This window comes from Podarcis filfolensis (genome assembly GCF_964270895.1).
Source record: "Podarcis filfolensis genome assembly, chromosome: 9".
NCBI lineage: Eukaryota > Metazoa > Chordata > Lepidosauria > Squamata > Lacertidae > Podarcis > Podarcis filfolensis.
Window position 1 is genome coordinate 4985670 of NC_139610.1, and position 14951 is coordinate 5000620.

The 14951-nt window shown below is 42.2% G+C and overlaps 1 protein-coding gene across 2 annotated transcripts in view; it reads left to right on the plus strand.

Annotated features, from left to right (window-relative positions):
* Window positions 1–14951, plus strand: part of HTT (huntingtin) — a 114099-nt gene that overhangs the window by 17540 nt on the left and 81608 nt on the right. Inside the window, exons 8-11 of one of the 2 annotated variants that reach the window (XM_083629852.1) lie at window positions 1973–2151; window positions 3119–3323; window positions 8481–8528; window positions 12620–12697. In XM_083629852.1, the coding sequence (XP_083485978.1) occupies window positions 1973–2151; window positions 3119–3323; window positions 8481–8528; window positions 12620–12697 (510 nt within the window). The remainder of the gene's footprint in view (window positions 1–1972; window positions 2152–3118; window positions 3324–8480; window positions 8529–12619; window positions 12698–14951) is intronic. The other variant, XM_083629853.1, reaches the window with a different exon arrangement.

Below are 14951 nucleotides of genomic sequence, written 5' to 3' on the forward strand. Positions count from 1 at the left end.
CTAACTCCAGGGAAGACAAATTAAGGAAAAATATTCTAACTAAATAAAGATGCGTAGAATCATAGAATTGTAGAGTTGGAAGGGACCATGAGGGTCATCTAGTCTAGCCCCCTGCAGGAATCTCAACTAAAGCATCAGTGGCAGACAGCCATCCAATCTCTGCTTAGAAATCTCCAATGAAGGGAGTCATCTTTACTAATAAATAACATGTCTTGAAAAGACCATATTTTATGAATCATTCAGTCAGGTTTGCCTTTGAGCAATAAGAAGAGGCCTGTTGGATCAGGCCGAAGGCTGGTCTCACCAAGCTGTTCTTGCAGTAACCAGCTAGATACCTTTGGGAAGTAGGACATGTGTACTACAGGACTTTCCCGATTTGTGCAAATGTTATTTAGAGATATACTGCCTCTGACAGTGGTGGTAGGTCATTCATTAATCCTGATGCATTCTCAACTGGCAAGTATGGAAACTGCAGTACCCGAAGATACAAGCTACCGTCTTTCCCCAAAAGTAAGACATCCCCCGAAAATAAGACCTACTTCCAGTTTTGCCTCTCGCTGTAATATATATATATATATTTAAAAGATATTTATTGAGGTTTTACAAAATAGAAAAAAAGTCATATAGAAAGAAAAAGATACAAAAACGAGAGCATACAAAAATACATAAAAAAGAAAAAAGAAGAATAAAAATACGAAATACAAAAAACAAATAGATAAAAAAGAATTAAAAACAAATCCGTTTTTTGTAACTTTAAGCTCATTAGCTTGTTTCCTTGGCCTCCTCACACCTCCCCTTTTTGTATTCCTATTTAAATAATCAAATCAGCAAATCCTTACCCTCTTTCGTTTATCTTAACTCTATATCTTAACATATTATAACTCTATATTTTCATCCATTATCAATTCATTTTTGCATATTCTTATTAACTTTGTTGCTAATGCCACTTATTTTCAATCCAACATCATTTTAACATTCATTAATTTTACAGTGTTTCTGCAGATAGTCTTTAAATTTCTTCCAGTCTTCTTCCACCAACTCTTCTCCCACTAGCTGTAATATAAGGCATCCCTCTGAAAATAAGATCTCCCCAATAATAAGGCCTCCGCCGAACATAAGCCCCCTTCCCCCCGGAATATATGGCCCCCGAAGCTACCGTAAGGTGCCTGACTCCTCTGGACCGTAGCGGCAGGCGCTGCCACGCAGCTCACTGATTAGCCGCAGCGCTGCTGGAGCTGGTCAGGCAGTGCGAGGTCCCTCTAAATCAGAGAGCCCGCGCCGCTGCCAGGACAAGCTGGGAAAATGTAATGGGGAAACTGTAACTGCTGCTCACTCTGTCCTGACGGAGTCTGGCTGACTCACAATTAGACAATAAATGTGTACCGTATTTTTCTTCATGGAAAAATATTACATCCCCTGAAAATAAGACCTAGCACATTTTTGGGAGCAAAAATTAATATAAGACACTGTCCTGTTTTGGGGGAAACGGTATTCTTTGCAACCATGGGCTAGTTCAGATGTTACCAGGCTTTGGTGCATCTCGTATGTGATGGGGTAGCATACTTTGTCAAGAGGGTGCTTGAGAAGCAGTGAGGGCTAATTTAGCATGCACAGAAGTGTAGGCATAAATCTGATTTCCGTAGCCCAGTTTCTTCACACACTGCAGTTATACTAGAATCCAGGGTCAGCACATTGTTAAACTATGGAATTTGCTTATACAAGTTATGATGGCCATCAAATTAAATGGCTTAAAAACAGGATTGGACAAATTAACGAGGAATAAGGCTATGGTAATGATAGATAGCTCATATACTACTTCTGGGATCAGGGGAAACATGCCTCCGAATGGGGGTGTCAGTGGGGAACAGCAGCGGAAGAGGCCTTTTGCTCTACCTTCTGGCTTTCCCCAGGCACCTGCTTGACTATTGTGGGAAATGTCTCGATTTTTAAACTGTGATGGTTATCTTTGCAGGTTTATTATTTCCCATGGAAAATGAATATCCCAGTGTCTTAATTCTTGGCGTACTGCTCACTTTAAGGTATCTAATACCTTTACTGCAGCAGCAGGTGAAAGATACAAGTCTTAAAGGTAGTTTTGGTGTGATACGGAAAGAAATGGAGATCTCTCCTTCCTTAGATCAACTTATACAGGTAGGAATAAAATGGCAGCTGTTCAGTTGTCATAGTCTTTTGCATATTTTACAGAACACTTTAACTTTTACAGTGGTTCTGAAATCTACTGCTTTTGCTTTCTTTAACTATCATGGGCTTGGATTAGGAAATTTTTCATTCTCTTTCATTTATGTAATGGGCAGCCAATGATTTGGTCATGGTATAACATGCAATGATCACTGCCCCCTTGTGCAACAGAAATTTGCTTATGCAATAAAACCTATTGTTTCTCTGCCCCAGAACATGCCCCCCAAATCTGCTCCAGATGGTCCACCGACTCTCTAGAGCAGATTTTGCAGATGGTGGGAGGCTGCAGAGGAAGGAGAAGCCCAGTTGCACAAGCAGATGGTTCTCGGTCTGTGTCATTCTACTTGCAACAAGCAAATGACTATTTTCAGATTTATCCTAAATATTTCAAATAATCTGAATTGTTTACCTGTACTAGTTGTTAGCATAGCTTTATGTATCCAGGAGTAAATATGAAGTCATGGATAAAGTTCCCCAGACGTACATAGGAGCTGATGGCAAGGGTGGGTATTCAGCCCCCCTAGTGGTTATAGGCAAAATTGCAAGAAAAAACTTCACTCTTGTGGGTAAATACCAAACGGTCTTTTTCAAGTTGTAGTTTTGTATATTGTAATCTGAGTGAAGCCACACCTCTAATTTAGAAAAAATACAGAAAAAAATGGAATAGCAAATCAACACTCGCTTAGTGTTCTTAACTTAAATTGCCTGACCATAAATTGGCCAATTCCAGCTTCACCTTTTGCAGCACCCCACATGGTTTCAGTAGCTGTTGCTGAAAGTTGAGTTTGCCCTTGGAAGTGGCATCAGAGCAGCACAAGGTGTTTGGGGTGCAAAAATGTTGTGGAAAGCACATTTTATAGAAAGAGGCTTTCAGGAACATTCACAGAAATGTTTGAACCCTGATCTCCATGTCCTCTAGGTTTATGAATTGACACTGCATTATACGCAGCACCGGGACCACAATGTTGTGACTGGCTCCTTGGAACTATTACAGCAGCTGCTTAGAACACCCCCTCCTCCTCTCCTCCTCGCCCTCACCACTGCTGGTGCCATTGCGCAAGTCAGTGCATCCAAAGATGAGACTGCCAGCAGAAACCGCAGTGACAGCATAGTAGAATTTATAGGTAAGATACATATTTTTCCCCCAAAAAGCAATTGTGTGATAAGTCATCGTAAACACCTTCAGTTAAAATTTCTGGTTTTTGCAATGACAGAATTTTAAAGCATGTTTAAAAAATCTTTCAGTAAAGGTGCCTTAAGAATACCAAGTAATTTTACTCAGAAGATCTAAACTATCATTCTGAGTTTGGGGTGAAAAAGGCATCCGGTGGTATGGGTTGCCTCTTCCTACTTCCTGGGAAAAGGCAGGGGACATGTGACCTAGAACTTCTGCCGTTAGGTCCTGTCTGATAAAACTTCCCCCTTGTCCAGGAACAGAGTCCCTTGGCTTTAGTACCTATGGCCTCTGCCACGTACTCCTCCTTCATTGTTTTCTTCTAGACATCCACATTACTGAAACCTCTTTTCTTGTCTTTTCTCCCTCCATTTATCTATTTAAAAGAAAAACAATTTTATTCTTTGTCTGCTTTCTTCTCCTCTGCTCTTGGCTCCTTCTGGAAGGCAAACTGCCAAATCTGGATTTTTAATTGGCCAGCAACATGTTTCTGTCACTAAAAGCTTCAGACCTAATGCAAGTCTCCATGGCTCTTTGAGCCATGCCTGAGTGGAGCAGGCAGAGATCTCTCCCCTTTGCCAGCTGCAACTCATCCATGCCAGCAACTACTGTTATCAGGGCTTCCCAGTAAGCAGCAACCATGTAGAATTCAGGGCAAAGCTATTCCCTCCAGTACAGTTGATGTGAAAGGAGACTGCATGCATGCCCAGCACCTTATCTGATGCCTTACTTATTAGATCCATTCCGTTAGTGTCATAATACAGAGCAATTTCCAAAGAGGAATTTTTTTGCTGGGTTCAACTATAATCACTGAATGGAAGTGCAGCATAACATTAACTTCATTATCTCTCTTCAGCCTGCCAGCAAAGATCACTCTCCTAAAAAAACCAAAAACCAGTTACTGCTTCTCAGACTTTGTTTCTGGTTAGAGTCCAGGAGGCAAAGCCCTGAATGAGACTTGGCACCAGTGAGGTCTGCCTTGGCACCAGTGAGGTTTGCCTGGCATCCTTTGGTGCCATTTGGCAGATTATGGTGATGATTTTGCTGTCTATTGACGATGCAGTTTTGCTGTTTTGTTCAGTTGTTTTATAGACTTTTATATGGCTTTTATTATAATGCATTTAATGCCATCCTTTATGCTTTTAAAATCAGTAAGTTGCTTGAAGATTTCTCTGTCAACCAACTAATAAATTGCTGCTAATATAAGTCATCTTTCTTTGTTGTGGATGCAGCAACTACAGGCAGCAACTGTTTTAGACGTGTCTGATACGTGTGTGACCACAACTGTTCGCATTGCGCCAAACCCAGAAGTTACCCAAAACGTCACAAAAGGGGACGGATCAGGGTGTTTGCAGACTTTTTCGATGGTGTTTCAAATATACACAATTTCACTTAAACATGTGGTGCCTTGGAACCTAACCCCCATGTAAATTGGGAGTTGCCTGTATTTAATTTTCTGCCAAGGCTATAGCAGCCAATACTATGGGCAGGAGATCAATTTGGCTTCACCACTGGAATCTTGATTTTGCCTCCTAATGTAATTAGTTTCCCTTCTATGCACATAGAATCATAGAATTGTAGAGTTGGAAGGGGCCCCAGAAACACACTGATCCTGATAGTTATCTTGATTAGGATGGCTCCCCAAGGCTCACCTCTGTGCAGACCTCTGCAAAGGCTTCTCTTCTCTTAGCATTTAGACATTGTGCACCAATGTCACAAGCAGATATCTCTTACTTGATAGGTGACAGTAGCTAGGGATGCAGAACTTTAGGCTTGGGGGCCCATTACTTGGCACAGGCAGTGCACAAGACCTGGTCGTTTCTAGACAACGTCTCAGTTGGCTGGCATTCCAGGCAATCAGCCTTGTCTGGCTGTCCTTTCTGCCCCTAATTCAGCAAAATTGTATGCTGGTAAGAACAGACAGTATGTGTACCAAAGCCTGTTTCAATTGACAAGGGGGCAACTGTTCATCCCACATCTAGGTGGATAACAAACTCATGACAGTCTTCACACAGCACATCAAAGGGACCCACAATACCACTGCGGACTTCCTTTCTCACAAAAGATTAGAACCAGGGAAATGGAGAGCAGCACTAGATCTGTTGCCAAGAATGCTTTGGCTCTTTAGTAGACCTGTTTGCATCTCCAGCAAACATAAGTCGCTCTGCTTCTTCACCAAACGCTATCAAGAGCAGAGGCCGTGGACATTCTCAGATCTTCTAGGCAAAAGGGACTGCTCAACACCTTCACAGCCACTGCCCTCCCCTTCAGAGGCCTGTCTTAAGTAGAGAAAGCCACACTCCTTCTAGTAGCGGAGGAGGTTGTGGTTCTCAGAAATCCTCCAGACCATTCACTGGTTCCCCCCTACACTGGGATATCTACTTTCTCGTGGGTCCGTTATCTATCCACACCAGAGGTGGCTCCTGTTAGCCACCTGGCATCTGAAAGGCATGTCCTCCTAGAGCTTGGCTAACCATCTGTGGTAGTGGACACCATGTTTCACCTAGGAAGCTTCAGATGGGGCAATCTGCAAGGACCTTAAGTACAAGACAGTGGGCATAAGCTGCTGCAGCTCCTTCAGGGATTCAATACTGGTCTCAAACTGAAGACCCTGTGTGTGCAGCTCTCAACAGTATCTCTTGTTCTTTCCAAAAGGAACATAAAACAGTTATAACATACCCTTGCTTGAAGTGTTTTTAGAACATGCATTGCTACTTCGCCCTCCCATGATGTATGTGTTCCCCATTGCAACCTGCATCTTGTCCTCAAAAGCCCTGATCCAACCATATACAGGAGAACTCCTTAGATTGCTGTCCTTAGTGGTGGCCTTCCTATTAGCCACTAACTCGCTTAAATGATTTCAGAGCTGGAAGCTTTCTTCATAAAACAACACCTTTGTCTTTTCCGCAAAGAGAGCCATTTTGCACACTGATCCAGCTTGCATACTAAATGTTAATTCTATTTCCCGCAGGACTCAAGCTTTTAACTTCTGTCCCCAAACACCTCCCCCAAGCTGGGCAAGAGCTGGGTTCTTCAACCCTACATCAACCACACAAAACACTTTAGGCAGGCTGATATTTTGTTTGTCCCTTTTCCTTCAACCTCTTTGGGATAAAAAGTTCAGTCAAAGCCTTAATGCCTATTTCACCATGACCTTTGAAACACAACTCCTTCATAAACCTCAGAATGTCATGGCATACACTACTAATCTTCACTACCATGCCTCTCAGTGACATCTGCTGAGCCACCACATGTGTCAAGGAGCTGTCAAGCGAGCCCAGGTTGACCACAGGGCAGGGACACACGGAAGACACAGAATGCGATTAGCTTTTTATTATCAGAAAATATCAACATAGTCCTCTGGTTCATCTTAATCCATCTGAGAGGTTGCTGAAACTGACCAGTGGCCCTTCCCTTCCCTCTCTAGCCTCTCACTCTGGATCCTTCCCAAGCAAATGAAGGCTGCATTGAGGCGGTGGGCTCCTCCTCTGGGCCTGTTGCTCAGTAATGTGCAGGACTCTCCTCGTTTGAGGTGTCGGAGCGGGAGGAGAGCCAGCAGGACTGGGACTGTCCTGCTGTTGTGTAGCAAGGTCAACCTCTGACTATCTGAGTCTGCACTCATACTGTGACTCTCAGCCTCTAATCCTGTCCTGGCAGTGCCTCCTTCTCCTGATCCCCTTTGATTGCTCAAACTCCCTGCTTCTAGCACCTCCCAGCTCAGGCTTCCGCAAAGCCTCTGCCCTCCAGATGTTTTGAGACTACAGTTCCCATCATCCCTGACTACTGATCCTGCTAGCTAGGGATCATGGGAGTTGTAGGCCAAAAACATCTAGAGGGCCGAGTTTGAGGAAGTCTGTCCCAGTTCATCCCTTCTGCAGACTGCTCTTCAGTGTCCCATCACCATGATCCGGGATCTAACTCGTTTTCTTCTGTGTCCTCCCTGGGGGCTCTTGGGCAGCCGGCTCCCACCACTCTTTCTCATCTAGTCAGTCCCTGACAACATGTGAGTCACCTTCCACATTCATCAGATACGAATGACTGAAACATTCACTTTAGATGATGAAGCCTTTGGAAGGAGTGTTGTACAGCATATTCACTGTTTCCTAGAATTGGCCCTTCTAATCCATTTGCAGGTTAGCTTTTACATAGCCTGCATTATTGGATGCCTCCTGCACACTAAACCTAGAAAGGAACACTGGACACTTAATACGAGGATTCCTTCTAGAGGCATCCAAACTGCACTATGGGCTAAGCATTAGCTGATACCAGCATGAGGCAGTCAGAAGGCTAAGCCCCTCACCCCAGCTTTTTGCAGCTAATGTTGGGTCTCCCTCTTGCCTAACGGGAGTCCAGTCTTTCCTTCCTTTTACTCCCCCTTGTTGCCTGGCCTTTTTTGTTGTTGGCTCTTGTGTCTCCTCGGTTTTGCTCTGTCTCACAGTTGGCCATGGGACTGAACTGGGGAAGAGTCAGACAAGACCTAAAAGCAAAAGTTCTAGGTAACATGCTCTCTGCCTTTTCCTGGGCAGTAGGAGGAGACAACCCACATTGCTGGATGTCTCCATCACACCATGCCAGAAGGAATCTTCATGGTAAGTGTCCTGTGTTCCTTTCTGGATGCATTTAAGTGTGGAATTCCAGAGAACCATGTTAGTTACTCTACAAAGATTCCTGTGGTACCTTAGAGACTACTGGAAGTTATGGCATTATAAACCTATTGCCCTTCAAGTTGCCGTAGAAGTCTCTTTTTGTTAAGTGTTCGTAGCCAGTCCTTGTGCTGAAGCTACATTCAGTTGGAATAAATGATGAGTTCCAGTTTTCTTGGCCTTTATTTCTCCTTTCATTGCTTAGATTTTATAAAAATGTTCATTTCCGATTGTAACATTTAAAGATGACCCTTATTTGTTCACACTTTATGAGAAACTTAACCAATATCCAGTAGTAAAGTTTGCTGCTAATCGTTAGAAGAAGGAAATACTTTATAGCATTATTTTTAATGGTGGCTAACAACAAATCTTCTGATAACCTCATTTCTCAGAGGCTATTGAAATTCCTTCTTGATAATCACTCTTATCTATGCTTTGATTTGTTACTTTCTGTAATTTTGCAGCTGGAGGGGGGTCTTCATGCAGCCCTGTTTTCCCCAGAAAACAAAAAGGTGATTATATATGAAATCACAGTCTCTGACTTTACATTTTCTACCCTTTTCATTTCTTTGACTTGGTAAATATTGGTTTCCATTAACATATCTTGTTTGGCTCTTCTTTAATTACACACCTGTCACTAAGAGAATTCAACACATTATTATTATTTTCTTTCTTTTGGCATATACAGTTGGTATTTTAAAAATATGGAAAACTGTTTTTTATTATTTCTTATAGCCATTCCTTTCTTTTTGCTATTCTCAAAATTGCATATGGCTTTGGCTAAATGCTTGATTTGTCTAGGACTGTTTCTTTTGACTACCATACCTTGCTTTGAATAAAAGTCAAAACGTTTTTTTATAATCTACTTTTAAGTTTGCTTTGTTCATTATGTTTTCAACTTCTATGGTGTTTGTGTAATGCATGCTTATGTATTGCACATATTAAATGCCTCTTCATATATAATATGTATTCTTTGCTATCACAGTCTATATAATGATGGCTTGGATCTAGGAATGACTTGAATGAGTGACAAAGTACTTCTGATTGCACAAGGCAGTCCTGCTGTGGTCTCATAATTTCCCCACCCACTGTAGCCTCTGGTGCCCCATCACATACCACCCAAAAAGTACTGTGACCCTCAAGAGAGACTTCTGTGTGCGCAAAAGACTACAGTGGGTTTGGAATGGTGGAGCTATGAAAGCCACATCACATAAGCAGAGTTCTATGAATCCAACCCAAATTAGAATTTTAACTTTAGACCTGCAGTTTTACCTTTAGATTAGTTTATCTGGATTGAAATGAGACTAGTATATGTGAATTGATTACTTCTATTTTTTAGATCTTGACATGGTTTAATGCTGTGTGGAGCCCAAGTGAGCTGCTAGACTCACATGCTCTCTGCCCTGGCCAGCCTCCTCTTCTCCATGCATCTGGGAGGGAGGTACTACTGAGATTAGATAAATATTGTTTAGCATTGCATATCAACCAGGAGTCCTTGCTTAAAACCAACTCTGACCAGCTTTAAAATAAACCACCTTCAAACCATGTGTTTATGAAGCCAGTTTGTTTATAATGCCAAGCCTAGATTCCACAAAGCTCCCGTGGCTGAAGAAGAAGAGAGGGAGGCTGTGCCTTAGGCTGGCAGTTCACTCATGCTTGTCCACAAAGCACTAAACTATGCCCAGTTCTGTTATTAAGGCCAGCAGCATTTTCCCCCTTAAGATTGGCCTAGGTCAATTGGAGAGGCACTGTTTGCTGCATATTATAACTTGCATTAGTGTTTCAGTAGTATATTGTGTTGGTCTATATTGGTACTTGGTAGCATTTTCCATCCTGAGGGCTGCATTCCTTTCTGGGTGACTTTCTAAAGGCCACATGCCAGTGGGGTGGAGCCACAGATAAAAGTAGGTGGAGAAAATAATGAACAATTTACCTTTGTACAGTAGGCTAGCTTCTACAATCATTCCTCTCCGTCTTCCACCCAGTCCAGCAAGAGTGATTAGAATTCAAGGACAAGGGCCTTGAAGAACACAGGGCCTTGGCCCTGAAGCAGGTCCGTGAAGGGATTGACCTGGGAAGAGTTTTGAAGGCCACACAGAGAGGGAATGGCTTGTGGGCCTGAAGTGCCCCGCCCCTGCTCTTCATGCTCTTTGTGTCCATCAGCTGGATCTTCATCTTGCCCATTAGAAACACTTCAGTATGTGAAATGGTGTCAGTATTCTGTAGGAATCTGTATTAGCTCAATCCCATGTTATGCCAGTACCATCTGTTCTGCAGCAGAGGCCATTATTTACAATCCTGGATTTCTGCCAGAACCACTGGTGGCTGAAGGCATTTGTTTAAAAAAAGTTATGCAAAAACTTGCTAAGCCATAGAGGCTTACATTACAGCATAAAGGGACACAGGTGGCGCTGTGGTCTAAACCACTGAGCCTCTTGGGCTTGCCAATTGGAAAGTCGGCGGTTTGGATCCGCACAACGGGGTGAGCTCCCATTGCTCTGTCCCAGCTTCTGCCAACAGTTCAAAAGCATGCCAGTGCAAGTAGAAAAATAGGTACCACTGCGCCAGAAAGGAAAACAGTGTTTCTGTGCGCTCTGACTTCCGTCACGGTGTCCCGTTGCACCAGAAGCGGTTTAATCATGCTAGCCACAAGACCCGTGGACAAACGCCGACTCCCTCGACCTGAAAAGCGAGATGAGCGCCACACCCCATAGTCACCTTTCACTGGACTTAACTGTTCAGGGGTCCTTTACCTCTACATTACAGCATACTGCAGTAGTCTAGGTTGAGGCTAGACAGAGTCACGTGATAATGGCTAGGTCTACCTTTACCAGGAAAGTTAGTAGCTGGCCCACCAGCTAAAGTAGTACAGTCACACTCCTGGCCAGGTCTGTAATCTGATTACCTAGGAGCAAAACCAGATCCAGTAGCACTTCAGTTTAAACCTGCTCCTTCAAGAGGAGCACTATTTTCTTCAAAAGAGGCTAAACATCTAATCCTGGATTTGCTGTCCTACTGACCAACCTTATGTCTGGTTTTGTTAGGCTAAATCCAATCCATTGTTACATCCAGGCATTGATTTAGAGTTCTTGTGCCTCCTTAGATGGATGGAAAAGTAAAATAAATCTGGAATACTGTATATTGATTACACTGCAGTCTGCATCCTGAAGAGTGGCTTCCAATAGCAGTTGTGACTTGAGCTGACTCAGGAGTTACCTGCCTGTGATGGGTATATCTGCTGCTGGAGGCAGTATGCCTCTGAATGCCAGTTACTGGGAATCAGAAGTGGGGAGAGTGCTGTTGTGCTCAGATCCAGCTCTTGGGTTTCCATAGGCATCTAGTTGGCTAGAACAGGATGCTGGACTAGATGGGCCTTTGGCCTGATCCAGCAGTCTCCTCTAGTGTTGTTTGCATTGACTTCGTTCCTCCTGTAGGATTGGTTCCAGAAGGAACCTTCCGGAAGGTGGTGATGAAGGAATTCTTCTTGGCCCTTGGCCTTTGGGGTCTCATAGAGTTCCATCTCGTCTCCCATGCTTCTTTCTCTCTACTTCTCTGCCACCCTGATTGCTTTACTCTTCTTCCTCCCACCTTACCAAGTAGTGTCATGGGGAAAAGGGCCATTTGCTTCCTTTAAAAATAAGTATGTTACTGGTGTTCTGTGCTGCAGGGGAACACCACACAAACCGGCTCCAGCTGCATTGGCCACCTTCGTTTCCCAACGTGACAAGGCAAATGAAATCGGCTGCAGCCGCATGAAAACTGGGTACTGGGTCGGTGAAGTTTTCAGCCTACTCAGTTGCATGGAGGAAATTCCACATACCTGGGCAGAACTCCTGATCAAGAATGGTAGCCAGACGGGCAGTTAGAGAGAAGTCTGTGTTTCAGACTTCCTTACCTTTTAAATTAGAAAAGCAGCCCTTGGTGGAACCTTTGAAGGTCTAATAAATAATGATTTGCTGGACAGAGATAATTCCTCAGAAGACAAAAATATATTGCCCTTTAGTAAGTCTCACATTGCCTTTAAATAGGCAGATACCTATTGTTGCTGTGGATTCTTCATATTATTGGCAATACATGCGGCATTCCAACCACTTTATTCTTCAAAGTGAACATGATGTTTCCCCTCACCCGTAGAGCCACAAATGATGCCTGCTCACTGCTGACATGTCAGAGTTTCTGCCTGCCGCTTCCTCCAGTCCAAGCATCTCTAGACAACATCTGTTTGGAAGGGCAAAAGGAAGCGCTTGCAGTTCTCTGGACCGGGACACTGATCTAGATTTTTATACAGGAAACTAAAAAAAAGCAGCTATTTAAATGCTACCATTGTTTCTCTTTATATTTTCGTTCTCTTTATACTTTAAATATATGAACTATCCACTATCTCACTATCCATTTCTGGTCCATTTCTAAGTATCTTTTGGGGTGCTAGTTATTGTATTTTCTTTCTATTAATGTTGTTTTAGTTCCTCACAGTACATCTATTCTAAACATTACATTACAAATACTATTACAGTAAATACTTTGCAAGCAGATAATTGAATTGTTGTGTGCAGAGTTTTACAAGAAGCAAAAAATCTAAACAAATTATTGCCTTGGTTATCAGCTAAAGTACTTCTAGGAGAAGAAGGTTTGGAAGATGACACTGAAACAAGACCTGAAGGCAGCAGTGCCGGTTTCGCAGGTAGATCTTCTTCTTCTCCTCATGTTTGTTGTTAACATCTCTGTAATCTGTTCAACTCCACCCATTATAGTTTTTTTGTCAGTCATGAAAACATTGCCCTATAGCTAGAAGGCTGCACGTAGTGATAACATGTTTTAAACGAATTAACCTAAAAACTGTACTTATAGAAATTTTGCTGTTGAAGATCAGACAGGAAAAGACATCTGTGCTTCTGTGATGTGTGTGAATGTCCCTGTGGTCATAAGGCTATAGCCTTTTAATTGGAAAACTCCATATGAGTTCCAGAGAATGGTATTTTGTTTATGTTAATATCTTGGGTGATTTCTAGTATGATATTATGTAGAGCAAAGCAATTGTGAAATATGTCAAGATATTTTATAAAGGCTGAAACCAAGCCACTATTCAGTGATTAGATTGGGTAACCACCTGGAACCCACTTATATACTTATTTAGGTTCCATGACTAAAGAAGGCAGGATATAAATGCCAGAAAATAAATAATGAATACCTTAAGGAAGACATGTCATTCTTTGATATATTACCTTTTGGTAAAAACTCAAGAAAAAACAGGGTTTCACAATTTTTGCTTCTCATACCTATTATGGTGAGTGTTCTCCTGCTCTCTGGTGAGAATGGCAGTCTCAGCCTTTCTACCAACCTAGTTTCCCCCCAGTAATAATAATAATAATAATAATAATAATAATAATAATAGTAATAATGCATTTTCCAAAGGCTTGATATATACAACAAATTACCTTTAATCATCTCATATCCCATAAATCCCTCCATAGTTCCCTGTTTATTCCTTGTTATGCTGTATATCCTTTAATACCACCCATTTTCCCCTAGTTGTTTACTGCTGCTTCTCAATCTAACCCTGCTTGGAAGTTTATTTGATTCTTATATCTCTTTAAGTAGTCTCCAAAGAATTTCCACTCCTCCCTTACCTGTAGCTCATCTTGATTTCTTATCTTTGCTGTCATAGTGGCTAGTTCTATACTGTGGTACCTCAGGTTACAGACTCTGCTAACCTAGAAATAGTACCTTGGGTTAAGAACTTTACCTCAGCATGAGAACAGAAATCGTGCACTGACGGCAGCGGGAGGCCCCATTAGCTAAAGTGGTGCCTCAGGTTAAGAACAGTTTCAGGTTAAGAACGGACATCTGGAACGAATTCAGTTCTGAACCCGAGGTACCACTATATAGTCAATGAATTTGTTTTGCCATTCCTCTTTTGTTTAAATTTTGGTGTTTCTTTGTCCTTCCATCTTTGCGCATAGATTATTCTGGCTGCTGTAGTTGCATGTAGGAAAAAGCCGAGTACCTTCTTAGGGATGTCTCCAATATACCTAGTAAGAAGGCCTCCATTTTGGGGGAGAATGGAAACCTTAACCTCTTTTTTAATTCTATGTATATCATTTCCCAATATTCTTTAGCTTGTTTTCAGGACCACTACATGTGTATGAAGGTCCCCTCTATCTATTGGCATTTCCACTGTAGTTTGGATCCTTTTTTTGTACATTTTCACAAGTTTGCTTAGGGTCAGATACCATCCATACATCATTTTTTGTAGATTTTCCCTTAGGGTGTAACACACCAAAAAGTTCATTGTTGTCTTCCGTAACCTCTCTGAAGCCGTCATTTCTATGTTGTGTCCTCTATCTATTGTCCAATGTGTCATAGTTGTCTGTGTCATCTTCGAACCTAGTTGTTGTAGAGCAGGGATGGGGATCCAGATGTGACCGTCCCTTTTGGGCCACTCATGGCAGGTGATGGGGTTGCCTATTCCTATGCTGCTTGCCTCCCCTCCCCTCATCATGAAGAGAAATTTACCACCAATACCCCCCCCCTTTGAGCATTTCTTCTTTATGGGAAAGACCCAGATTTGAGTAATATCCATGTTATGTGCTGTAGAGAAAGGATGTAGGTAAGGGTGTGGGGAGGGAACTGATTTTTCACCTGTTACCAACCTTTCGTTCATGAGCATTTATATACTGGTAGGAATAATTCTCATACGCTGGGAAAGGGATATGGGTCATAATATTGACATGGCAGCATGAGAGAAATTATGGAATGTAAATACGAAATTCACAGCATGCTATACATTAAAAGAAAATGATATGAAAATGATATATAGATGGTATAGAACTCATAGCAAATTGGCTAAGATATGTAAAACCAAATTGGATACATGCTGGAAAAAGAAGGTACCCTTTACCATATGTGGTGGTCATGTAAGATAGTGAAAGCTTTAT